We start from the raw sequence: 27442 nt of genomic DNA, 5'->3' as shown, positions 1-27442 counted from the left end.
AGAAATGCCCGCCTCGGCCGGTCGTCTGTTTGGATCCCCCTTGCAGTGTCACTGTGACGTCGGTGTGTGTTGGCCTGCTGGGGTGAGCGAAGGGGTGGCACTGCTGCTGCCTCCGGATCTGCAGTGCTCCGAGAAAGCGCTAGAAGAGACGCCCAGACCGATAGGGAATTTCCCCAGACCCTCCTACCGGTGATATAAGGAGCGTCCAGGACTCGGCGCTGGCAGAGCTCCTGCACCCTCCGCTACGGGTATTATTGTGTACCAGGAAGTTCTGTAACTGCGTCACAGTCCGAGCTTTCGGGCGTTTATTCTTTTGGAGGCGACTCGTTTTACCATTTAGTGGCGCTTTCCGTCCACCGAAGCCTGGTCGTTCTGTAGCCGCGGGCAGCTCTGCTGGCGGTGTTGCGCAGCTGATAAGAACAGCCCAGCGATGGCGCTGCGAGTGACCGTGAAGGCCTACCTCCTGGGCCGCGAGGAGGTGCACAAGGAGACCCGCCGCTTCCAGATCCTGGACCCCGAGGGCATTGCCATCCGCTACCAGGACCTCAACAAGAAGGTGTCTGAAGTTTTCCAGGGCCTGAGGGGGGCGCCCTTCCAGCTGTATTACAAAGGTATGGGGCGGGGCTTTGTTTGCTCCCGTGGGGGGCTGCCCCCAGCACACACTCACTTGAGGGGATTCTGATTCAAAGTGTACAGTAAAGGGTATGCCCCCCCCCCAAGGGGCTAGAGTGGCGGATAATAACCTACCAAACTATGATTACACGCCAGCGCCCGTTGTCGCGATACTGCAGGCTGTGCCATTTTCTCAAGCTGGTGGGGGCGGTTGAGGTGTTTTAAACGGGGGGGGGGGTATTTATGTATTCGTATTTTTAAAGCGCACAACATGGTTCATTATACGGGGCGCTATGCTGCACTTTCTTAAGGGGTGTGGTTGTGCTGAACCCCAACAATGTAGGCCAGTGGTATTCAAATAATTTTATATTGAGCCCCACTTCTGATTTCCAATATTGTTTCCGCTAGTGCTGGAAATGGAAATCATTTATTGGAACCGTCTCTTCTTAGGAGGGGCGGAGTTTAGGAAAGAGGGGCGGGACTGGGGGCGTGGCTCCCGGCCAGGTTGGCCACACATAGAACCCATCCTGACGATTTGCATAAAAGCAAAGAGCATTACGGGAACAACACAATGTCCACAATTTTAAATGTTTATGTTAAACATGTCTTAGTGATTCGTTAAGAAAACGTTTTAAGCGAATAATGTACTCTGTTTTGCTTGGTCACAATAATCACTCTAATAAAGGGATATCTGTAAAATGCAGGGCATATATACCAGTTTGAACAGTTTTGAATTTGAGTTTCTGGAGTAAAAGTCTCTGAGGTACATTCTGCATCATGTTATGTCTGGGCCCCTGATGCACCACTTCTCAACACGCAGTTACTGGGGGCACTCAGCTGACACACACACTTGCAGGGATCCTGATTAGTGCCTATGTATGTGTAAACATGTCAAGTTCTAGGTCCGAAGGAACGATTTGCGAAGTATGCTGGCAGATGCAGAAACATCTACATTACGTTATGTATCTTGTTCGTTCTTAATTATGCTGACATAACTTTATTGGGGAAATCAAATGTATATTTTTGTTTTCCCACTTTCCATTTGTGCTGAAAGGTGTGCGTGTGTGCATCTGTTCTAATAAACGCCATGACCACTTTGAACTCATTATCAGTATTCAGCTTGTGCAGATGAAAAGGAACCGATTGGACAAAATGATTGCGCAGTTTAAAAAGTGAGGACTTCAAAGTGAGGATACCCCTTTCAATTTATTAAAAAAAAGTCACAATACCACGAGTTTTCTTTATACTTGAACTTTTCGAAATTGAACATGTGTGGCCCTATTGTGGAAACAAACTGTTATATCGGTGTTCCAACTAAAGAAAAGTCTAAACGGTCACCTTCCCTGCACTTTCTCCAGATGTGTTGGGGAAGATCTTTGAAAAGTCCTCGTCGAAATTACATGTACATTGTAAACTGTTTTGAACAAAAGGAAAAACGATGCAGAAGGACCTTTCTTCTGACCACCTTACTCACTTGGCCATCTACCCACCCTGTCTTGCCCCAAACCTTTTAATTCATCTGTTGCTTTACTGCCCTATCCCCGCAAAACCAGCTGGTGTCAGTATTTGTCATCTTACCCATCTACCCATGCGTAATACTTCACATTCCAACATAATCACTCATCCCAGGAAATTCCTTTTCTCTTTTTTTTGCCTTTCGATCCTTGTTTGTTCTGCTTTTTGAAGTGGCAGAAAGCGCTGTGCATGTAACTATAATGCATTGTGCGAAGTCTTGTTTCAATGAAGATTGATGTTTGGACAATTCCAACCAAATATAACTAGCACTCCATTTTTTGACACCAACTGCAAGATGTATTTAGTATTTTAGTATTTTATTTATTTCTATAGCGCTCCAGGCCCAGGGGCATCCGGGCGCTTAACTTAGTTACAACAAGATGAAAGCATGACAAGGCAATGTGACAGAGTATTACAAGATTATTACAGGAAGATTTACAAAATTTACAACATATACATTCAAATGAATATCGATAAGGCAGTGATTTACAGGATAGTTAATAAGGGATGCCGAGTAGGTCAAAGTGCAAGTAGGGCAGTAAGCTGATGTTAGCAGTCTTGGGCGGATAGCCATGCTTTGGTAAGGTATTTGAATTTCAGGAAGGAAGGTTCTGCTCTAAGGTCATTGGGGAGTGAGTTCCAAAGTTTGGCTGCCAGGATGGGGAAGCTGGTTCCACCAGATCTTAGGAGATTAAAGCGCGGGATGACAAGGCAGTTGGCTTGGGCCGCTCTGCGAGGTCTGGTGGAATTGTGGAAAGAGAATCTGTTTGCCAGGTAGCGAGGGGCTTGGTTGTGGAGGCATTTGTGTGTGAGAGCCAAGGACTTCAAGGAGATGCGCTGTGGGATAGAGAGCCAGTGCAGGTTGCGCCTGGTGTCAGATATATGCTGGCGCCTAGGAATGTTAAGGGCTGCTCTGATCGCATTGTTTTGGACAATTTGTAGCTTATTTAAGTTGCGGAGATTAGTACCTAGATAGAGGGCATTACAGTAGTCAACCTTGGATAGAACAAGGGTCCTGGCCAAGGTTACGCAGTTGGCAGTGGTTAGGAACGGGCGACAGGCGGTGATGAGCTTGCAAGTAAGCGCTGCTGCAGATGAGACTGCGTTGGATTGTCTAGTCAAGGATAGGGTTGAGTCGATGTAAATCCCAAGGGTTTTCGTGTCCTTAGCAATCGGGATGGTATTCCCATCGATGGTGAAAGACTTGAAGGCAGGGTTAAGTTTAGTGAGTTTTTGTGGTGAACCAAGAATGAGGAGCTCTGTCTTTTCATCATTTAGGCAGAGGCCGTGCTGGGCCATCCACGCTTGGATGACCTGGTAGATGGCGTTGATGGCAAGGGAGTCAGTTGTGTAATCGCCTGTGATGGGGATGAGTATCTGTGTGTCATCAGCGTAATTGGTATACGTGACGCCCAAGTGATCCAAAATATCGAAAAGGGGTTTGGTAAACACGTTATATAACGTGGGCGAGATACAAGACCCTTGAGGCACACCACAGGCGACCGGAGCGGGTGGTGCGGCCGCAAGTGGGGAGAATACACGCATAGATCTATTATCCAGGAAGGATCTGATCCAAGTGGCGGCATTTTCTGAGAAGTGTGCGGCTGATTTGAGGTGATGGCAGAGAATTTTGTGATTGACGAGATCAAAAGCAGCAGAGAGGTCCAGGAGAAGTAATAATGCCAGTTTGCCTTTGTCTTTGAGATCTTCGATCTGCGTTTTTAAGTCAATAAGGGCGGTCTCAGTGCCATGGCGAGGCCGGAAGCCTGATTGCCTGAGTCCCAGAAGGTTATTAGATTCAAGGTATTCCTGAATTTGTAGGTAGGCCGCGCGGTCGAGGATTTTTAGTAAAAAAGGTACAGTGGTAATTGGTCTGTAGTTTGTGGGTATACTGGGATCGAGGGTAGGTTTTTTCAGAAGCGGGATGACCCATGCATCCTTAAGATTGTCCGGTACAATCCCAGAGCTAAAGGAGGAGTTGATGAGCGTAGTGATGAAAGGTGCTAGGTCGTGAGCAGCTTCCTTGATAATAGGTGCAGGACAGAGGTCACCCTGACAATTGGACGGTTTAAGGCTAGTGATAATCTTTTCCACTTCGAGAATTGAGAGTGGAGAGAAGCTAAAAGGAGTCAGAGAGTCTGTGATAGAGGGGTTTGTGGTAGGTATAGGGATCTGTAGAGGGTTGGATTGAAGGCTAGATTGTTTGTTGTTAATTTTAATTTGGAGAGTGGCAATCTTACCTAGGAGAGCTTCTTGGATTTTGGAGCACCAGGTGCTATCTTTGGTACATGTGTCAGGTGGGGTAACAGGAGTTTCAAGTTCTTTTAGAATTTTAAACAATTCTTTGGTGTTAGATTTGGCTTGCTCGATGCGTTTGTTATATGTGTCTTTTTTTGCCTGGAATATAGCTTCCTTGTAGTTAAGGGTGGCCAGGAGTACGCGTGATTTGTTAGCTAGAGAGTGATTGCTTCTCCAGTGGGATTCTGCAATTCGTTTTTCTTTGCGTAGTGCTCTGAGATGGGGAGTAAACCAGGAGTTTAGGTGGGCTCGAGGTTTAGATTTTCTCAGTTTCGAGGGTGCAATGGTGTCTAAGGCTGTAAGCATGGCCCGGTTGAAGGTGTCGACCAGGGCCGTAGGGTCAGAGCATGATGGATCCAGAACATTAAGAGCTGGAAGGAGGAGGGGTAGGAGTCTATCGCAGGTAATGTTGCGTTTGTTACGGGTGGCCATAGCCGGGGCAATGTTGTGAGGGAGGCTGATAGGTTTGGACTCAATATTGAATGTAATTAAGTTGTGGTCTGTCCAGGCGCACTGTTGGTTAGAGGTGATGTTGATGGGACAGTTGAGGGCGGCTAGCCAGTCAAGGGTTCTGCCCTTGTTGTGGGTAGGTTGGTTTAGGAACTGAGTGAATCCAGCATTAGTGAGGATGTTGTCAATAGACGAAGCAGCGGTGTCCTTGGGGTCGTTGAGGCCTAAATTGAAATCCCCCAGTATCATAACCTGGGAGGTAACTTTGGTGCTGTGTGTGAAGATGTTGGAGAGGTCCTCCGCGAAGGTAGATAGTGGGCCGGGTGGCCGGTAGAGTAGATGAAAGGTGATAGAATGGTTGGGTGTGAGAGCTAGTTTAGCAGTCAGTGCTTCCAGAGTGGAGGAGTGATGTGTGGCTGAGAGGTGGAAGTTCAAAGCGTTTTTGTGGATGATGGCGATGCCACCTCCTTTAGATTGGATGGAATTACGGTCATGTCTGATAATGTTGTAGTCAGGAGGGATAGCGAGGGAGAGAAGAGGACCTGAAGCTGGGTGGAGCCAGGTTTCAGTGATTGCTAAGAAGTCGAGGTCAAGGTTGAGGATCAAGTCAGCTACTTCTAGGGCGTGAGCCGGGAGTGATCTGGCGTTGATTAGCGCGCCTTTGATGTTGTTTAAGTTAGGGGAGTTGGAAGATGGTGGTAGATTAGGTGAAAGTGTAGGTGGTGACAGAGGGAGAGGCAGTTTGATGCGGTGAGCTGAGTGATGGGAAGCGTGGGTGAGACGCGAGCCAAGTCTAGCATTTCTCAAGGAGATAGAGCAGGGTAGGTTAGGTAAAGGTCTGGTGGCGAAGTGCTGGATCCAGAGGGCTGGGTTGTTAAGATAAGGGTTGGTGTGGTGAGTGTGGGATGGCATAGTTGAGGTAAGGTGCAAGTAAGAGTAGTAAATAGAGGTGGTGGTATGGTATGGTGCGGTGCAGCCAGGGTGCAGTATAAGGATGAGAAGGGTAGGCAGCAGTCTGGTCAGTAGTGTACTGAAAGAGTACAGTGGTGAGTTTGCAGTAGTTAGACTGTTGGTGGGGGGCATGTTGACCTGGTAGAGTCTAAGCGCGCGTAGTATGGTAGGGGGAGCGAGGGCGACCATATGACATTTACACAGTAGCACTGGTCAGTTAATGACCATAAGGCACGACACAATTGCAGTGGTCAGTTAGCGACCATAAGGCACGACACAATTGCAGTGGTCAGATAACGACCATAAGGCACAACACAATGGCAGTGGTCAGTTAATGACCATAAGGCACAACACAATTGCAGTGGTCAGTTAAAGACCATAAGGCACAACACAATGGCAGTGGTCAGTTAATGACCATAAGGCACAACACAATGGCAGTGGTCAGTTAATGACCATAAGGCACAACACAATTGCAGTGGTCAGTTAAAGACCATAAGGCACAACACAATGGCAGTGGTTGGTTAACGACCATAAGGCACAACACAATGGCAGTGGTCAGTTAAAGACCATAAGGCACAACACAATGGCAGTGGTCAGTTAATGACCATAAGGCACAACACAATGGCAGTGGTCAGTTAATGACCATAAGGCACAACACAGTTGCAGTGGTTGGTTAACGACCAAAGGGCACAGCCAGTATCAGTCATGAGACATACCACATTAGGGGCAGAAAGTGACTGAACTAATGAGAGGTGGCAGTAACGCAAAGAGGCAACAGAGTTGGCGGCATAAGTGTATGTAGCAAACAGTTATCGAGGTGAAGAAAAACCGAGTCTAAATGTATGTGATTGCGGAGTAGCAGAAGACATACCAGAAAGCACAGTAGTGTAGACTGAGGGTAACCCCTCTACTCACAATGGATTAGAGGTCCGAGTAGACATTGGCTCCAAGGCTCCGGAGGCGAACAGGGGCCTTAGTGCGGGCCTTTGTTGAGAGGCCGGCGTTCCCGCCTGCCGGCGGAGGGGCTAATTATGAATGGGGAGGTCAACAGCTGATTCGTGCGGCCAGAGCCTCGCTCTGGTGCCGCGATGCGCCCGCCATTGCTGGGCCAGGCGGAAGAGTCTGACGGAGTCAGTCGATTCCAAGAAGCGTTGCGCTTTAGCAATCGGCGAGCAACTGGAGATCAATGGCAACCCTAGCCCTTGAGGGAAAATCGGTGAGGCAGGGTGATCAGACGCACGGCCGAGCCGTGTGTAGCTGGAGATGCTCCTCGGCTCAGGAGGCTAGTGCTCCTGCCCCTGATCCGAGGTGTGCTGCTGCGGCTGGAGCGGTAAGGGCAGAGTTCCTGGCCCCTGGCTCCTGTGGCTCCGAACAGGCACCCAACAGGCCTTGGAGCTGGCCGCCGGCGTGATCCGCCTGCCGGCGGTTACAGCTGATGTTAACGAGGCTCAGCCTCGGTTTCAGGCCGCGCTGCGCCCGGCATGCGCGAGTCAGGCGGCGTGTGGGGACAGGGTCAGGCAGGCCCTGTCCGTGTTCCTCGTGGTTCCTCTGCTGGGCTGGGGTGCTGGGGGGGGCTCCTGCCCTCGCCCCACGATGAGGAAGAGTGGAGTGAGGGGGTGAGCAGGCACCCAACAGGCCTTAGAGTGGCCTTGGAGCTGGCCGCCGGCGTGATCCGCCTGCCGGCGGTTACAGCTGATGTTAACGAGGCTCAGCCTCGGTTTCAGGCCGCGCTGCGCCCGGCATGCGCGAGTCAGGCGGCGTGTGGGGACAGGGTCAGGCAGGCCCTGTCCGTGTTCCTCGTGGTTCCTCTGCTGGGCTGGGGTGCTGGGGGGGCTCCTGCCCTCGCCCCACGATGAGGAAGAGTGGAGTGAGGGGGTGAGCAGGCACCCAACAGGCCTTAGAGTGGCCTTGGAGCTGGCCGCCGGCGTGATCCGCCTGCCGGCGGTTACAGCTGATGTTAACGAGGCTTATGACTTATGAAAGCTACAAATGTGGGTCAAACTATTTTAAGTTGGACGAAGCTACATGGTTAAAGGTTTCCCACACTAAGCTCGATTAAATGTATCTGAGAGGAAGTGTGGGGCTTGAGTATGTATTGCTCTGGAGCTTCTAAAGCTTCTCCTGCAATTCTCCTGCTCAAAACCATCAGCCACAGGTATCCACCGCCTGGACACCTGCTGGGACTATGCAGGAGGGCAGGGTGTGTGGCACCACATGCATTCCACAGAGATGTGTTGTGTATGGGCTGGTGGGGCAGGGTTAGTTAGCGAACGCTGTTTATGTGTTGATTCTTTTGCCAGGTTTCAATTACTCGGCAGGCAACTCAATTGAATGCCTAGGTGATCATCAACTGCTATTAGGCACTTAAATTAACTGTCGAGACCAGCTGGTGTCATACAGACATGTCTTTCTCACGTGAACTGATTGAGAATGTGAATAAAAAAAGCATTGGGAAATCTAGAACAGATTTTAAGCATACCGGTTCATATATAATGGACAAAAAGTTATAGTTTGCGTCTGCTGCAGAAGGTCGTTTAGAAGCACACTATGTACTTGCTCCAGGTTCCCCAGGTGCGGCTACTGCTTACTAGCGATGCCCGATACCTAGGGATTTCTTCTAGCTCCTGCTGATCAAATTTCTTTTTGGTTAGGGAACATTCTGCTGGTCCTAGAGCACATGGTATCCTTGGACTGTTCAAAGGGAAGTAAGGATTGTTTGAAGGCTTGATTAGGAAATGGGACATTTGGTTGGGAGTGACGTATTGCACTGGATTAAGGCTGCTTAAACAAAACCCTTTTTTTTTCACGTAGTGGTCTCACTCACAATCTTCCCTTGCAGATGGAGATGGTGACCTCATCGCCTTCTCAAGTGACGAAGAGCTCCAGATGGCCGAGTACTATTCAAAGGACGTTTTTTGTGTGTATGTCAAGGGTGAGTAATACACTGTAATCTACAAGCTGAGCGCGACAGTGTCCAGTCTTTATGCTAAGGGTGAACGCTGATGTGCCCAGTCTGTAAATCAAATGGTAAACTCTGCTGTGACGAGTCTGTGAGGCGTAAGACGTTGCAGTGAACAACTTTATTTTATTTTAAAGTAGTTACTTCTATTTACAAATGTTTTCAGTAGATTTCTTTTCTGTCGAATCATCTCTCTTCTACATGTGTTCTACTATCTCTTTTCAGAACACTTGATCACCCATGTAGCATACTCTGTGGTAGGCAGTAGAACAACCTCCCTAGACAGGCATCGTTCTGCTTGCTCCCTCTCACTCCAGAGTGTGGAGGATGGAAGGGGCAGTGCCCCATCAACCTTGGAGATCAAGTACTCCTCACCGCAATATTTGTGTCCCTTACTGGCGTTGGATCGAGATAACAAAATAAAATGGAATGCATCCTCAGTCAGAAACTGATTGTATTTGGCAAAATGAAGACGCTGGTTCCATCTCTCTGCTTAAGTTCATTGAGCATAGTGCAATTTTATGAATCAAGTAAAAATGGCTTATTCGAATAGGTGGCAAAATCCTGGCTGTTAACTTAAAAGTAGGATAGCTAGACAGGTTAAAATGCAAATTTGGAGATCAAGAGTGACCACCGTACGAAGAGCATCTGCTGAGGATCATCACAAGTCTGATTTCAAAGGAGCTCCAATTATGTATTGTATAAACGGTCTGTTACACATAAAATATACCCAGAAAGCCTATGTTAAAATATTTTCTGGAAGCCAAAACGTATATTGCATCAAATGCAATATGATTTTTGTCGTTTATGCTGCATAAAACATAAACATGATTTTATGATCGTTTGCATTCTTCTGCTCTTTCTCAAGGAGAGGCCTCTGACGTCTAGCTGCAAGCCCTCTCAATAGTATTAACAACCTGAGGAGCTCTGTAGCCCCCTTCCAAAGGGGGAGCTGCCGTTGTGCACACTTCAGATAGCTTTGTGTGGGTTGTGCAAATGTTTACTACTTTTTAGAATTCAAGCCCACAGAGTTCATAACTATTTTTACAGCTACAAATAAAAATAGGGTCTGGTCTGGTCTGGTCATCACAAGGACGCGTTTACCGGAATGTTTGTGGAAGTTTTATGGGGAGTTATATCTAAATCGAAAATCTTCACTTCTAAATAAAGTTAAAGAAAATTGGTAAGGGGGGAAATGTATTTGGATCCACCCTTCAAACTCTTTTCCAACTCAGTTTATCCGACCTTCTTTTCCATCCCGACTACCCTACCCAATAGCCCATTCGTGTTCTTACCCCAATGGGCACATTACAATTCATTGTTTTCTTTCTTTGTGCACCTCACCCGCTGCTGGAGTGTTTTGTCTAGTTGTAAAGGTTGAGTGCAGCTGTGTTGTGGCATGTGGAAGGAAAGCACCAACCACTGTGTTCAGTTTGATGCGATGCATGAGTGTGGTGTTAACAGAGTTTTGAAGAATTAACCCTATTTTACCTTTCTCATATACACTGCAGAGAAGAAGGAAGGGCGCAAGCGTGAATTTCATGGACCCTGTGGCCAGGAGCGGCCACAGAACATGGTGCACCCTAATGTGATCTGTGATGGCTGCGATGGGCCTGTGGTGGGCATCCGCTTCAAGTGCACAGTATGCCCAGATTATGACCTTTGCAGCACCTGCCAGACCAAGGGACTTCACAAGGAGCACCACATGATCAGGTTTTCCCCTGTGCCAGTGAGTATTAAGCTTCTGTGGAAGTGATGGTATTGAGTCGTGCTGAGAAGGGTAGGCTTAATCATAACTGGCATCACCGACCTGGCATTGAACTGGTTGACCTCCCTCCTCTCTGACCGACCATCCGGGCTTAACTGGGCCCTTTTCTCTCCTCCATCACTCTCTCCACCTGCGGCGTCCCTTACGGCTCTATCTTCTCGCTGTGGCTCTTCAACATCTACTTTGCCCCTCTAGCCCATTTGATCTCTGCCTTCTCTCCTCGCTTCCAGTGTTATGCAGACGACACGCAGCTCTCCTTCAAGATTCCCTCCTCTTCCTCTCTCATTTCTGACTGACTGCTATACATGCACGGTGTGCTGCTAACAATCTCTGCCTTAATGCCAGTAAGACTGAGATCTTTCTCATTGGAACCCCAGCTCCCGCGTTCCCTCCTACTCTCTGGTCGCCCTCCAGGGGCCCCCCTCGCCCTCCTGTGAGGCAAAAAAGAATGGAGTCCTCTTCGAATCCTCTTTCTCCTTCCCTCCACACATCACTGACCTTGCAAAGCAGGCCCACTTCCAGCTACACCTCCTAAGAGGCATTCTCCCTTTCCTCACATTCCCCCAGAAACTCCATGTCTCCAGAGTTCTGGTCCTCTCTAGGCTGGACTTCTGCAACAGCCTCTTCCTCAATCTGCCTAAATCCTTCCTTCACCCCCTTCAACTAATCCCAGTGTAGGACTAGAAGACTTATCCTTGGCCTCAAGCCCAGGGACCACATCTCTCCAGCCCTAAAACCTCTCCACTGGCTCATGGTTGCTGCAAGGATCAAGTTCATGACCCTCTTCATCATCCACAAGACTTTCTGGGGTCTGGGACCCCGCTACATCCAATTCTATCTCCCTAAATATCTCCTTGCTAGAGCCCTAGGGTCTTTCAGCTCCAACTCTCTTCAGATCAGATGCTTTGACAAGCAGAGTGTTGGGGGGGTAGATATCTCTCTTCTGCAGGTGCCTCCCTAAAGAATGGCCTCCCTGCCCCTCTCAGACTTGAGCCAGATCTCCTTAAGTTCTCGAAGCTTCTCAAGATGCTCCTTTTCTCTTCCTCCTTCCCTCTCCCCTACTAATGTCCCCCTGTGCATCATTTTGACTGGCTGCCTGGTTTCTTCAGATTCATACAGTGCATCAGGCCCTCCATGACCAGTCTACCCCTACTCTTGGTCTCCCTTGACCCCCCCCCCTTATTTGCACTTGCCGTAACAGGCTCCCTCCCTGTGCACTACCCTGGCTGGGCCTGCACCCCTTGAGCCCACCTGGTCTCTACTTAGTACTCTCCTAACCCATGGGCCCTCTCCCCTTGCCCCCCTGTTATTGCGCGATCTCGCCACTCCTACCTGCACTTCCTTTCTCTCCTTAGAATTAGCCTGTTCCGCTGTGACCAGCCCACCCCTCCCTTCTGCCCCACACTTCTTGTTACTGCACTTGCATGATCCAAATGACACACAACGTAGTAGACCATTTTTGTTTTCTTCATCCCTGTTGGCCCCCGCACCCCTTTGTTTTGTTGCGCCTTGAAACACCATTTGCTTTATAGGCGCGTTATAAATACCCAATAAATAAATAACTGGTTTCAGTGAAATAATAGGTATTAAGGGCATGTGAAAAGCACAGGAGAGTAATATGCTCCCAAAAATGCCAGTATTGAGGGGTGTCGAGAGATTTAAGACTGGACCAAAACTTTGGTGGAGGCGGTCTGTGAAAATGCCAGTACAGAGGACTTCCTCTTGATGTTCACCCACCCCCTCTTTATCATCGCCAGCCACCTTCTTCTGTGCCTGTAATCTCCAAAGTATGATATATTTTATTTATATCGCACTCATACACAGGTGTTTCAGAGCGCGACCAGGCAAAGGGAGGGGGAACAGTGGAGAGAACAAACACAACGATCTTACTAGGCCCAGTGACATTAAGAACGCGCAAGTGCATGGGGAAGGGAAAAGGGGGAAGTGCATGGGAGGGGGGAGAAATTGGAAAGTGCAGAGCATAAGAGAGGACAAGATAGATAATAAGTAAATAAATAAATACGGTGATCAGAAACGGTGGTAGTGCAGCCTGTGCGGGCCAAGTGCATGGTTAGTCAGATAGGGAGTATCTGATCAGTGCAGACAAAGAGTGGGGGGGGGCTCTATGGGTACAGACACAGGCCCCAGTGCAAGGGGTGGCCAGGGGGCAGTGCAGGAGGGCGACAGGGTGAGCGGGTATCTGGGCCCGAAGGGCAGACAGTGGCCAGGTGCAGCATTGCTGAGAGAGAAAGTAGATCAGCAGAGGCGAAGAGGAAGGTCTTGAGGAGCTTCCGGAACCGTAGGTGGTTCTCCTCAAGTTTCAAGGTGGCAGGTAGGCAGTTCCAGAGGGAGGCCCCCGCAGAAGACAAAGATCTACCACCAGCGCGTTTCTTTGAAAAACGACTGACCCTGAGGGAGTTGGAGGTAGAGGAGCGAAGGGCTCTAGAGGGGAGGTATTTACGGAGGTATAGTTGAAGGTAATTTGGCCTCAGGCCCCAGAAAGCCTTGTGGACAATGCACTAGCACCAACTCGCAACAACAACCTCCAAACAACCACACGGTCTGAGTGAGATCCCAGGCTTATTTAGTCCTGTAACTCCTCCCCCTGGCCAGAATCTATGTGAGGATCTGCACCTGTGATGACAATTTGGCGATGGACAGGGGTTGGCTCTGGTTGATGTCCTCATTAATTGATTGGGGAGGTGGAGCAAGCCTTTACATGGCTAGTTCACCATCTTGGATTTTATTTAGGCTATTGCGGTGGTCTGCAGGGAGCTGCAGTGTTCAGCTTCACCAAGTGCAGAATTGAAAAATTTTAGTAAGTGTGGGGTATGTTTATTTTTATTTTGTCTTTATTTCTTCCACGTTTCTGGTAATTGCTATGCTCCTGGCACTTTCTGTGGTCTCCCGCAAGCTCGCTTCTCAAGCCATGAGGGTTTTTTCAAAGTCCTTAGGTCCGCACAAGGGATGTTGTGCGACAATCTGCGGCGGACCCCTGATGTCCTTGCAGGCACTCGCCCAAAACAGTGATTGTTCCTGCCTTATACTCTGTTGGCCAGGGTCCCCATTCCTTAAAGGGACAGTGTTGTTGAAATGGTCCTTCATAGAAAGGGGTGGTGGAATTCGACCCTAGGGTCACTGGTTTGGTGGAAATGGGTGGCTTTCTGACCTTTCAGGCATCGGGGTGCCTCTTAGAAGTGACTTAAGGGGCTTGTGTCATGCCAATCTGACTGTCCACTGCCCTATCGAGGGGGATAACCGAGTGGCCTGCCCCATAACACCTCTGAAGCCATTATCGTGTAGCTTAGGGTGGTACCCGGTGTTAGGCAGAATCCAGTGCAGTTCCCCTAGGGAGCACTACACCAGATTAGGACTACAGGTGAGAGCAATAAATCCCCTTTGGTATCAGTCTGTACCACAAAGATTTAGTTGGTAGCTGTGGCTGAGCAGTCAGACTTATCTCAAGAGGGAGATGAGCAGTATTCAGGGTTTACACAATAGGTCGTACAGTACTATGGAGCAAAGAAACACTGACCAAAGCCTTGTATTAAAAAGAGAATATATATTTATTTTATACACTTCTAAGTCAACACATAATCACAATTGGTAAAGCAAGTTAAAAATTCAGTCAAGGAAAAGTAAATGCAACTCCCTATTCAATTGTAGACAAGTTTGCGATAGAGTGAAAACGGAGCAAAATGGCACAGTGAAAACCAACTACAAATGACACACTAGCAATTCAACGAAAGGGAGGGAAAGCACAAGTCAAACCGAAATATCTTCAGACACCCCCTAGCAACACTTCCCTGAAGTTTTGTGAACAAGTAATGCACAGTGACACTTTAGCCAAAAGATAAGTGAATGAAAACTGAGCAAAATGGCACTCCACAAGTTAAAACAGTAGCAAGGAAGATGGGTTTAGAAGATTTAGGTGCATCAACACATTTCTCATTGAAAACAAATCTAGTGAGAGAAGATCTAACAAATCAGCCAGAGTCAATAGGCCTGAGCCAGAATCAGTGGTACAGGACCAAGAGCTTAGGAGCAAAAATGTTCTTGTAGCTGCAGTCAAGTCTTTAGTAGAAAAATATTGAAGAGGTAGATGCGAGGCAAAAGACAATGTTAAGAGAGAGGGCGGCCACCCCCTCCCCCCCCCCCACAAGTAGTTAAAGGATTTAAAACACCTTTAGGGCTACCACGGGAAAAGGGTGGCCTGGTGTAACAATGTACCTTAAGCGTGAAGAAGTGGCTTCTGCGGTGGCGGTTGTTACTGGTAGTTCCTGCAGGTCGAGGGATCCAACAGAGGAAGAGAGGCTCTCGTCGTGGAGGAAGGTTCGAGTCGCTGCACTACCCAGGGATGAAACCAGCCACAAAGGTTAAAAGGTACGCTTCTTTTAATCCCGGTCCAGGTGGATAGCTGCCTGGCTATCCCGTCTCCAAGTGCTGGGCACTGTCGATTCGACCAAGGCAGGTCCGAGGAAGCGATAGGTGAACTGGTTGACACCACCAGCTCAAGGGAAGAAGGCTCTTTAGCTGAAGATCTCCTCTCGTCGTGTGGAAGAAAAGTGGTGAGACGATCCGGCAGGGCTTTACCGGGGATGTAGATGCTGAAGATGTCTGTGGCTTATCTCCCCTTCGTTTCCGTAGTTCCAGTGGCGACGTCTTGCTCTTCCAGTCCTCAGGACCCTGCTTTTATGCAGAAAGAGACCCATTCATACAGCCTAGCTGTCACTCACACAGTGGAGTGGTCTTCTTGGCGGGAGACCCTCCAGCCTATCAGATTAGAGTGCGACCTGAGTTGCTGTGGCAACTCTGTCCAGGGGTTCTACTCCCCCTCCCAAACAACAGACCCACCCCAGACTCAGAGGCGCCAAAAGGAGGGCTTCTTGGCAGAATCCCGCCAAAAGAGCAAACCAAGGATCCCCAACTTGGGTTAGGAGTTTAGAGTAAGACACGAGAAAGTAATGATATCAAAGTTCTGGCAAATAAAACCTATCGGAGTAAAGTTAATAATAAAATAAAACAGTGGTATGTTAGAGGCTGTCAGTAAAAGTATTAGCCTCGAACAATGGGAAAATCCCATAGGAAAATATTTGCGGTCGAATATAAAAGGTAGTAACCACTGCCACCAGCCAGAAACTTTGTAGAGGGGGACTTAAAGATACCCTCTCGAAAATGAACCTGGGGGAAAAACTATTAACCCCTTCCAGTACTTCATATTAAGATGGGGTGTACTGGTTTAGTTCATAGAGATTGACTAGTAAAGTCAGTGGGGACTTTACATGCCCTGGGAGACAGTAGTCAGCCCCAGGGTATGGAGTCTATGTTTGGGGGTCGCTACGACACCCCTGTGTCACTGCACGGAGGGTGCTGTGTAACACATGTGCATAAAGATGGTTCCTATGGGTGAGAGAAAAGATCCCATAGGCATTAAACACAAAAATAGCCTGGAACACACATAGCAAAGATGCCTAAGAGTGGGAAAAAGAGTCTCACACTTGGGTAAAAAGAAATAAACCCTTCAAATCCAGCAAAGCTGCTGGGGGACGGTATAGGTAAGGGAAATTAGCCATAAGTGAGAATTCTCCCTAACACCCGGACCCCTTGGTCACCCCACCAAAATTCCAGATAATCAGGCAGGGTACCTCTTTGCAGCGTTCACGAGGTAACTGGAGACACGTGGTCTGTCCCTGTCTTGCAGGTGAATAAAGAGAAGTGCAGTCAGGAAAACAAACGCCTTCCATATCGCACATATTTCAGTGTCTGGATATTTTACACACCTAAATAGGGGTTCAATGTGTCGGTCACATACAGGCCCCGTTTTCTGAGGATTCCTGACTATATTGGCACCAAATGGCACAAGTGAAATTCCAGAAAGGGGATCTGTACCTGGGCTTTAATTACGATGTATGTGCTTAAATAGCTGTCAATCCAACTATTCATTCCTTTTAATAACCTTTGAAATCTGTCTCCCTTCTCCCTAGGGGTTCCCGCCGTGTTATGGTAATGGCTTCATGCGCAGAATGAGGGGTGGGTTTTCGCCTATGAGCTTCCATAGATTCCCACACATGCCATGGATGTACAATGGCCCTTTCAGTGCTGCACAGGGCCCGGGTCAACAACAAGCTGGAGCTGCTCAGTGCCCAGGTCAAGCACAGCCCTGCGCTGCTCCACAAAGTTCAGAAGCAGAGCCAGGTGAGAGAGACTTGTTCCATTGTGGGGGGTGGACGTACTGGATGCTGAAAATTGAGCCTTTAGTGCCAACAAAAGTGAAATCTAGAGACAAATCCACCACCAAATGCTTCTTGTTGTGTTACTAACAATCCACCAATATGTGCTGCTTCTGATAAGACAATATAAATGTTGATGGGGCTGCCTGTTGGAAAGTCATTGCATATTTTCCCCTCAACTGCCTTGCAATGATTTGATAGCAAAATGTGGCCATTCACCTGGCATTGGTGGATCAGCACATGGTCTTCACCAAAAGATTTAATAACCTTTTTTTTTTTTGTTTAAGCCTCTGCTTCCAGCGAACAAGCACAACAAGCACAGGATGCCAATTTTGACTTCCTGAAGAATGTTGGCGAGAGTGTGGCAGCCATGCTGAGCCCCCTGGGTAGGTATTTACATACCTCTTCTTCCTTGGAGAGCAGGACCTACTGCTTATTGGCAGAAGGCGTGTACGTGTTGATTCTGCCCTTGCCCCACAGTATATGCTACCCCTCAGCTTGCTTCTGTTTTATGTGACTTCTAGTACTGCTTTGTTGTGGAGATTCCTCTGGGCAGCTGTATTTTGGTCCACGTGTTAACACCTGTTTTGCTGTTGTGGCTCCTCCCCGCCCCCCAACAGGTATCGAAGTGGACATTGATGTGGAACATGGTGGAAAAAGAAGCAAAGTCACCCTCTCTCAGCCACCGGGCTCAGAGGACAAAGCATCTTCATCAGCCACAGAGAGCATGGATTCACAGCCTATCTGGGAAGACACCAAAGACTTGATTGGGTTGCAGAGTGTGGGCGCCCAGCCCTGCCACCCGAGCAAGGAATCTCAGCCCAGCAGCACACCCATAGAGGAGAAAAACCTGAGCTTACAAGACACGCCAGAAAACGAGGACTCGATTGCTGAAAAGATGCAGAAGATTGCACTAAACTCGCCCATGCCCCTCGAGCAGGTACTGCCAGAACACCAATCATAGACCATGCTATGTTTTTTCTCCATTATCCTATTGTTGTGGTCAGGCAGAAGAGTTTAAGTGGAAGAAGCTAGCGAGTGCTTAATCTCCATTGCCTAGGCTATATTTTCAATGTCCTGGAGTGGAGGCGGAGGGCCGCTCCATATTGCTTGAAATTGGAGCTGTGGAAAAGGTATGGGCCCACACTCCGTGTGCACACCCCTCCATGCCCTCTGTGCCATATTTCTTTAAGCAGCATGGAGAGAATGGATTGTCCAGGGATAAGAGCGATCCAGGAGAGTGTAGCTTTGGTGTTCATCTCGATGCAACCACTTGCTAAATTATCTAACATTTACACCAGTTTTACCTCTGGAACACATGCTTTTAGCAAGAGTCATTCTACTTGTGTAGTATGTTGAGCAGCAAATGGGTTTTGCCCCAGTCCATTTTACAAAAAGATTTCTTTTGTGATGGAGAGAAATTAATTTGCATTTTTTCCCCCTGACAACAAGGACAGATTTTATTTGTCCAGGCAACAAAAGTTATTAGAAGTGTGAACAGCACAAAAATATGTAAATACGCCTATTTACCGACATTATTTAATTTTCATCTTTATTAAAAAATTGTAATCATTGTTTTTGATAGTTCTGTTTACAAGTGTTATGGAAGATGGTGATAGTGCTACTTAAGAGGGTTATTGTAGCTCAGCGGCTTGAGTGCTCGCTGCTGCAATCTGTGTGTCATCTGCAGGTTTGAATCCCGGCAAGTTCAACTCAGCCTTTCATCTTTCCGTGTTCGATAAATGCATACCAACTTCGGTTGGGCGAAATTGGATGCAAATATTTTCTATGTTAAGCGACACATAAATAACACATGATCGTTATCATTACTTTGGACAATAACCGGTTAATCCTAGATGAAATAAGTTTCGTTTTTTTTTTTCTCATGGGATATTCATTACAATTCTGCAAAAAATGCTAGGGAATGGAGCAAATGGGCCTTGCACCAAATTCTGCTGAGATCCCAATGCTTAATATTTTGAACCATAGTCGTAGAGTGGAAACAATAAAAAAAAAAACTGTTCATGCAGTGAACAAAAAGGAACTCCACTTTTCCAATGTGAAAGGTGGGACTTTGCTGCATGACGTAAATAGAAACAGATGTTTGCCTCCAACATAGTACTGAAATCGGACAGTTTGATTTTCACCCAAATGCTAACCTCATTAATGTTGATTAGTGGAGGACAAACCCGGTTTGCTTCTTTCTGCATCACACAAGCAGCAAATTTAGTGATTACTCGATGTTTACGTTACATAATGTGGTCCTAAAATATGAATTTATGACCAGAATCATATACAAGTCAAGAAGATGGATTCAGTCAGTAAAGCATCTGTGTGTATCCTAGCCCCATGAGTTTGAATACCGACAGCTCTAGTCTTCAAATGGTACTATTGAGCTGGGGTAATAAGTATCTTCAGTTATCACAGTGCTTAGAAGTGAAAGGTGTGGGGAAAAGTCGCCTTCCTTTATGGCACAGGGTCTCTGGGGATCACGGGTCCCGGTGCCACCCTTAATGTAGTAGTGTTGATACAGACGAGAAAGCTGAGTGCCTGCTGGGGACAATAACTATAGACGAGCCCAGAAGCTGAAGAGGAAAGCAAGCCACAATGGCCATATCCCAGACACGGGAGAATACACAATCAAAACAAGAGAGCCCACAGAGTGCTGCATCCCAGATGCTGGGAGAAAAACCAGAGAGAGAGCAGCAGAAACAATGACCTAGGAAGGTAACTCCTGGCTAATGGATTACAATAATGCAGCCTGGCCTACTTCTCTAAGCAAGGAGGAAGAAATTTTGGTGTGAGTGTGCAAAAAGGTATTTATTTCTGTCCCTAACCCAAGTTAGTTATTGGTAGGAATGGTCAAAAAGCGAGCTGAGTGCTATAACCCTTGTGACTAGTTGAAGCCAAGACGTGCACTGGGCACTATAGCACGAACACTGTGCTACTTATGGAATATGATAGAAGACAGCGTTCCCATAAAATGGGCCCTTGATTCACATTGAGCCCAACCATCCTGACACCCTCTAGTGTTTTTAGCTTTTATTGTTTCAAGATTTAGTCCCATAGACCAAATCGGACTTAACTTCGCCCATCGTGTTAAAGGGAATAGCGGTGAACTTCACCGACATCCGCTATCTGCTATGTTGATTCTTCGCCACAAAAGACGTAGACATGAAGTGCTATATAAAGACGATGTGTTCTTAAGCTCCTGGTCCAGTTCAGAACTTTTCTGCTGCTGGAGAGTATCACAACATCCAAACGATTCTGTTTGGCTGCCACTGAAAAAATGATGTTCTAAAACAGGGCTTTAAGTGGGGTAAGAACTCGAGGGGGGGCCCTCGTTCGAGGGCATGGCTTGTGGGATGGGCGTGGCCTAACAACGTACACAAACCATAGTAAGGCACGCAAATAAAAATATAAATGCATGTAAGCATTTATATATTTGTATGCTTACCATACTATGGTTTGTGTAGTATGCAAGCCATCTTTTATAAACATAGAAATATGTAACATATTTCTATGTTTATAAAAGATGGCTTGAAAAGTACACAAGCCATAGTAAGGTACGCACATAAATATATAAATGTATGCATTTTTATATTTGTTTTCGTGCCTTACTATGGTTTGTGTACGTCAAGATCGCTTGAAAAGTACACAAACCACAATAAGGTATGCACAGAAATATATAACATTTATATATTTGTGTGCATATCTTATGGTTTGCGTACTTTTCAAACCATCTTTAAAAAATATTTCTCTGTTTATAAAAGATGGGTTGAAAAAAACACAATTCAAGCCATCTTTTATAAAGCTTTGACAACGGAAAAAGGCTTTATAAAAGATTGCTTGAATTGTGCACTTTTCAACCCATCTTTTATAAAGACAGAAACACGGGAATCCCCAGGTTCGCTCAGGGTGAAAGACGCCTCGGCGACCTGGGGAAACAAAAGGGACTGTAACTTCCTTTGGTGACCGGAGGGGTCACCATAGGAATTTACAGTGACTGATGTAAGTGCCAGCTAGGCACAGCAATGCTGTGCCTAGCTGGCACTTCTGTCAGCTCCCCTGACATTAAAAGGGGGGGCGCATCTCCCGCTGCGGCTGCAGCCACGGGATAATGCATCCCGCCAAAGTTGTCTGGGACCGGGGCCCCAGCTCAGCCCCACTTTTTGGAGACTGCAGGGGCTGGGCACTGGCAGGCCCCGGCCCACTTAAAGCACTGTTCTAAAAACTCTGATCCTCCCAACATGAATAAAAAATATGGGCACAGGAAGACCATTGTGACACCCTGACTCCTACGCTGTCTTCCGACAAGGCCCTTCTCTATCATTAGTAGAGCAGACTGTTTGGGAAGGAGTAGGATTGCACAGACTTCTGTATGCAAAAATGCACAAAACTTGCATTTTCGTATTATTCTGCTTACATTGGGATTCCTGGATAGTCCTATCATATGTAGTTTACAAAACCATGAGACGGCTGCATTGTGTAAAGGACTAAGGCAATATTTCAGCTCCTTGCTGCCATATAAGGTTGAACGCCATTTGGTTCCCACTAGAAACTTGCGCTGTCTATAATCTCACTGATACGATGATTAGTTGGACACAAATAATCGCCATGTGAAATGCAATGGTAAAATGTCACTTTACAAAGCACACAACCCTTAGAGCGATTTCGCACCGAAATCAAGGCTGCGTCCTATATTCCAAATGAGACAGGCTAAGATATGGGGAAACAAAATTAACGAAAAGCCAGCAACTGCTAGTGGGGCTCATCTGTGATTTAAATTCTAACCCCACACAATCGGCTTTTTTTTCTTCTTATAACCTCCCTACAGTATATCCCACAATCAAAAAGGTCCAGAATAACTTCTTAGTTAAAGGCTGGGTCACTTTAAATGGGGCTTTATTAGCGAAGGACGAAACATCTGTCAACTTTAACAAACACAAGCTGTTCGTTGTGCTAGAAACGTGCTAAAAATATATCCAGTATGCAGCCATAACGGTGCCCCTTAGTTTGAATGCCAAGTACATGTTTGCCATGGTTTTGTTATCCGCAGGAGCCAGTTGAGAGCAGCAGCTCAAACGCCAGTGGGGACGACGACTGGACTCATCTATCATCCAAGGAGGTGGACCCCTCTACAGGCGAACTCCAGTCTCTGCACCGCACAGAATCTGAGGAGGCTGGCTCTCTAGACCCCACCCAGGCTTGTAGCCCACCAAGGGAGCAGCCAACGGGGCTGCGAGAAGCTGCGGTCTACCCACATCTACCACCAGGTATGTTTTGGAGAGCATCTTCCACTATTCAGCTATTTGGATTTGCTTTTGCATGCAAGTCTGGTGGTAGTGAGGCGGGTTTAAGGGAAGGCTAAGCATGGAATGCATACTTTCTGAATGCTAGCAGTCACTTTTGGGATAAACGGCGTTCCGTATTAAAAAGCCTGGCACCCGTGCAGATATGGGTCAACGCAAAGCTGTTCAGGCATTATGTTTGGAAAATGGACTTTGAACACATTCGTATAACCTCTCCAGAGAGTAATGCTCAATGTTAGAGGCTGTGTGATGAATACAAATCACATTGTCAAATGTATTTCTAATTTTGATGTGGAAAATGTGCTCGGAGGACATGGAGAGTGACATTTTGTTGAGAGCTTTGGCAGGTTTCTGGGTTGTTGCTAGACAGTAGGTCATTTTAGAAATGCACAGTTTTAATTTGTCTTTTTCCTTTATTTTTCAGAGGCTGACCCCCGTCTGATAGAATCACTCTCACAAATGTTGTCCATGGGGTTCTCGGATGAGGGCGGGTGGCTGACCCAGCTCCTCCAGGCCAAACAGGGCGACATTGGGTCTGCGTTGGATGCCATCCAGTATTCTCGCCAGCAGCCGCGCCCTGCTCCTCGCCAGTAGCTTCAGTGCCTCCCTCTTGGGATGTCATGTGCTTTCATTCATATCCCCTCCTCGGGGTTCTACGTCTATTGGCCAGTAACTGTCCTGCATTCTCACCGGGGGTTATGCCATGCTCTTTGCACCTTGCTACACTTGCTCCTTGCCAGGGTCTTCACGCCTTTTTCCGTACATATTTTGGTGATGTCATCTCGCCTACCCACCCTGGGTTTACACGCTGTCCCAGGTTAACTGCTTTCGTTCCCATCTTGCTGTAGCCCGAGTTTGAACTATGTTACCAAATTATAAAGCTAGGTGACACTAGTGGTACACCTTCTATCCCCTTCCTTATTGGAACTATTTGGTACTTTTAATCTGTTGCCGATAGAAGTCTCTCAGGTGGGCTGAAGACTCGAAGAAGGCAGAAAGTACTCGCTTGGCTTAAAACACCGGAAAATACCACATGCTGCCTTCTCTGCATACCTTAGAGTTGAGTCCGTATGCTAACTAAGCGAACCTACTCCTGTTTATTGCAAAATAATCACGTGTTACGACTCCTGCTATTTTTCCATGGGTCTTTCCCATTTTGAAGCAGTCACAGCTTACGCAGTGACAGCACCGAAGATACGCTGGAGACGGTAGCCATGCAGTTCATTCGTTTTTGCACATCAGTGATCCCATGTACTTGTGGGGTGTGGACCCAGATTTCCAAAATATTTCCAGGATAACAGACGGGAGCATTTGCAAGCAGCCAAGCAATGGCTGCTCTGCTGGGTTACTCATTGTCTTTTCTTACTGCATGTGGCACACGCATATGTCGATCTGTGGTGCGTCTGCCTACTACTGTCAATCCCAAAGAGGCATGTGACTCCTTTCACCCTGAGCTTTTGTTGGTGGTTTTGTGGTCCAGTTCTGTCTGCAGTCTAAAATGTAGGTAGCAAATGCTTAATGTTCAGACGAACTGTGCATGTGAGTAGCAATGGGGAATTGGCCCATGTCGAGCAGTAACCGTGGGAGTAGCTGCCAGTGTCCTGGATGTTTTTATCGGAGGGTATGCAATGTCTATTGCAATGGTGGGCCAGACATTTATCAAGATACCAACACTAAGAGGTAAACAACCACCTTAGGCGAAACCACAGTAGTAAGTGGTTTGCGCAAAGCTCAAGAAACACCTGACTAAATTCAATACATGTGAAAGGAGCAAGGATGGTGCTGCACTGGGCATACGTCTGGGGTGCAGGGAGAGCTCATTACCATCTTTCTGCGGCCCAATGTATGCATTCTTGTACCTGCACAACAAGAATTTGAAAATGTTTAACCCTATCTGTCATGTAAACCGGTTGATAAAAGCTGTCTGTTTCTTAACATTAAAAGTTCCTCATTTTGAAATGATGCTTGTCTTGTCCATCTTCTCAAAGCTGTGTGCAAGTAGTCTAGCGCCAACATTGGAGCAAAGTACGTCAAAGAGCAGGCTGATGATGGAAGTGCCACTTCACGTAAGTGCACGTACCGCTGTGCTTGCCTATACATAGAGATTTCACCGACGGCTCGTGCCATTAAAAGGCTAGGATGGTAGAAGCAGAATGTCATACATGAGGCTGACCATGACCTGTGACTAGCTGCTCCTCTCGGATGGCCTTTCAGAGGCCTGTCAGTAAATAGTTAGGTTTTCCAAGAAGGGAGTCCTACATTCAGCTTCAAAGTATAATCTGCCTGATATCTCTGTGGGTATTGCTTCATATAGTCGTGTGCTGAGCTGGAATGGCGCCGTGGCGCTTTCCCTGGAACCACGGTGAGGCTCCAAAACGGGGTTAAATAGATCAGGAGCCTGAAAGTAGCTCTTGGATCTCAGATTTTCCTCTGACCAGGAGTTCTTACTTGATCCAGGAGCTGTGAAAGTGAAGTATCATAAATCAGTTCTCCGACAATTCAAATGGAATGCGGTTGGTTAAAAACCGTCGGCACAAGAGAGTAAAAGGAGAATCGAAAAATGATAATTTCATATTGAAGCACAACATTGGTAGGCCTTTCAACTTGTTTATTCCTCTGTCCCTTTGTCACATTAGTTCACATTTCTTTTCGTCCTATCCTGGCCAAGTCTCTCGCTTTTAGTACCTCCAACTTTGTCATTATGTCCATCTACAAAAATGGGTGACGGGTGGACACTGCTAATTTGTGTGTTGAAAAGCTAAGAAGGTCTAAAAAAAAATATAGTTCCAAAAATAATTCAACATAAGCTATGTGGAGCTCTATGGCAAAAAAGGCGTTAAGCACCAGGTCAAATATCCGCAATACAATGTACTCACAGGGAACCCCTGTAAGAACCACAGCCTCTCTCGATGCCCAATAAGGAGGGATTATGGCAAATCTTGCAATAGTCACAAAAACAGTAACCATTTTATACGCTGCTATTCTATATGTTCAGAACAACAAACTCTACTAGACAATTTTTGACACAGTCAAGTTGCATATAGATATATATAGCAACGAGGCAGTGTTGTGCTAACAAGGGTTTGTAAGGTGCCTTTGTGTTTCGGATATCATCCATCCTCAGGGCCAAACCCTTAGCCACCACTGCGGGGTCAAACTGTGTCTTTCATCCTCCCCATCACCATTTGTAGGTGCAGTGTGTGCATGTCTGCATCAGGGATGCACCCTTTGTGGATACGCTCGCCAGAATGTGTATATAAACATTCTGGCGAGCAGATCCACACTCTCACTCTCTTCCTGCAACGTTTGATGAGTTTTTCCGGATACCCACGTTCTAGCAGTCTAGTTAGTAAAATGTCTGCATGTATGTTGAATCTCAATATCAGTGCAATTACGACGTAATCGTAAAAACATCCCATAGGGTAGATTCTCAAGGAGACTTTTAGGATGTTGGCTTTTCAAATGTAAGGTTGTTGTTCTTTCAGTTGTTTTTCTGAACAGTTCTACCTGAAGATTGCCTGTATCGTAAAAAATGGATATATCTAAAAATGGGATTCTTACGGCAGAGTGTTTATAAGTAAAGCACAGATTAGGGTCCACCAAATTGAGCCAACCTGCAAGAGTTCAAAGACTCTACATTACCTTCCCAAATCCGTAGGTCAATGTATCGACGATAAAATATAATGGACTGGAAAAATGGGTTACCATTATTCAGCACATATTGTTCTTCAATCAAGGCCATATAAGTCATGGACAAATGCAGTGCGAAAGAACACCCCATAGCTGTTTCCTTGCTTTGGAGAAAGTATGAATCCTTAAATCTTAATCTGTCACCATGCCGGATGTGTAGCTGTTTCTCGGTTACAGTTGTGTCTCAGTTTACAAAAAATTAAATGTAAATCTAAATGGTACCATATGTTATAATACAGAAAGTGAAATAGTAAGTCAATTGTTCATCACATGACCCAATTTACATTTAATTTGAAAAGTATTTTAATTTGGACTGTAATTCTAAATTTAAATAAGCAAGACTAAATGCATCATGGCACATTGTTCTACTGTTATTCTCTGCTTTTCGGAGTAAAAATTATTTTCCATTGTTTTTTTTAAATCAATAAGCATGGTACAATCAAGTTTTACATAAAGAAAACATGTTGGCCTACTAACATCGAGGAAAAACATTGTTTTCACGAGAAAATGTATGGATGAAATTGTCATGTATTATAATATCGATTTGAGGTAGATAATTAAAAAACAAGGTCAGAGAGGGAAGTATAGGTGGAAGGAGGTGAAGGAATGGACAGTGAGTACGAGTTAACAATGGGGTACATTGTCACAAACAGATCGATACAATCGGACACATCACTTCAGACAGACAGAGGGTGGTGGTGACAAGTATATAGAGGAAGGCCACCTAGAACCAATATATTAACATACATTTCAACACCTCTTGGTGATTACAGTAAGTGTTAATACAAAAACAAATAGCATATTGCTTATTTGCTGTAACTCAACCTATGTTTCGGTCGTCACAATAGGCCCCTAATTAAAGCTGGCAAATATAAGCGACCTTCTTCAGGAGACGGATGGTTCTGTTGCAACCACTCCCAAATGTCAAAAGGTGGAGGATGTCATCAAACCTCAATCTACAAACAAACAATATACATAACATCAGAATTCCGATCTTTTATTTGTTTAGACACAGATATATCTTGTGTGTATATCTCAGTTTATGTGTATACAGATTGGCACTCACCTCCACGTGAATTAATGGAGACGCGTGTCAACGATGGACTAAATCCTGCAGTGGTGCTAGATAACTCTGCGCCTATACTGTAACGTAAGAGGAGGACAAAGCATCTTAGTAAGCGTGCCCTATAAACAGTACACCATTTTATATATATATATATATATATATATATATATATATATATGGTATGGACACACTATTTTACCTGATCAAAAATTCAGGTATGGGGGTGTCTTGCGTCTTTAGTCAATAAATCCAAAGAGGAAAAATCCCTGTTCTCGCCTGAAATGCAACACAGAGACTCAATACTCAAATATTTTCATCTTGACAACACTAGAGGTAATCAAAACCTCCTATCAATTCGCCTCACCTCATGTGGCCGAGTCCAGATATGTTCTTATTCTGGTACCCCTTGATAGCCTCCTGCACTTGTTTCCTCACAATGTTTTCAAAGGCCAAGATTTCTGGGGGGGCACAAGTGTATGGGAGGTGAAAAATGTGATTTAGGTTTGAGCCCTGTGACGTTTTTTACTTCTTCACGTTCTTTCCGCCCATCTTTGTTGTCTGTTGATGCACTCGGTAAAAATACCTAATAAT

General features: G+C 46.3%; 1 protein-coding gene across 1 annotated transcript; it reads left to right on the top strand.

Moving 5' to 3' along the window:
• SQSTM1 (sequestosome 1) lies at nt 1-24054 on the top strand. Its single transcript, XM_069654098.1, has 8 exons — nt 1-611; nt 8666-8758; nt 10297-10514; nt 16538-16748; nt 17071-17169; nt 17404-17723; nt 21843-22059; nt 22520-24054. Exons 1-8 carry the CDS (start codon nt 431-433, stop codon nt 22687-22689), a joined length of 1509 nt encoding a protein of 502 aa, XP_069510199.1. The 5' UTR covers nt 1-430; the 3' UTR covers nt 22690-24054.
• Nucleotides 24055-27442: the final 3388 nt, after the last annotated feature.

Source organism: Ambystoma mexicanum, chromosome 3q (genome assembly GCF_040938575.1).
Source record: "Ambystoma mexicanum isolate Mex_15411 chromosome 3q, UKY_AmexF1_1, whole genome shotgun sequence".
NCBI lineage: Eukaryota > Metazoa > Chordata > Amphibia > Caudata > Ambystomatidae > Ambystoma > Ambystoma mexicanum.
This window is presented reverse-complemented; position numbering and strand designations above follow the sequence as displayed.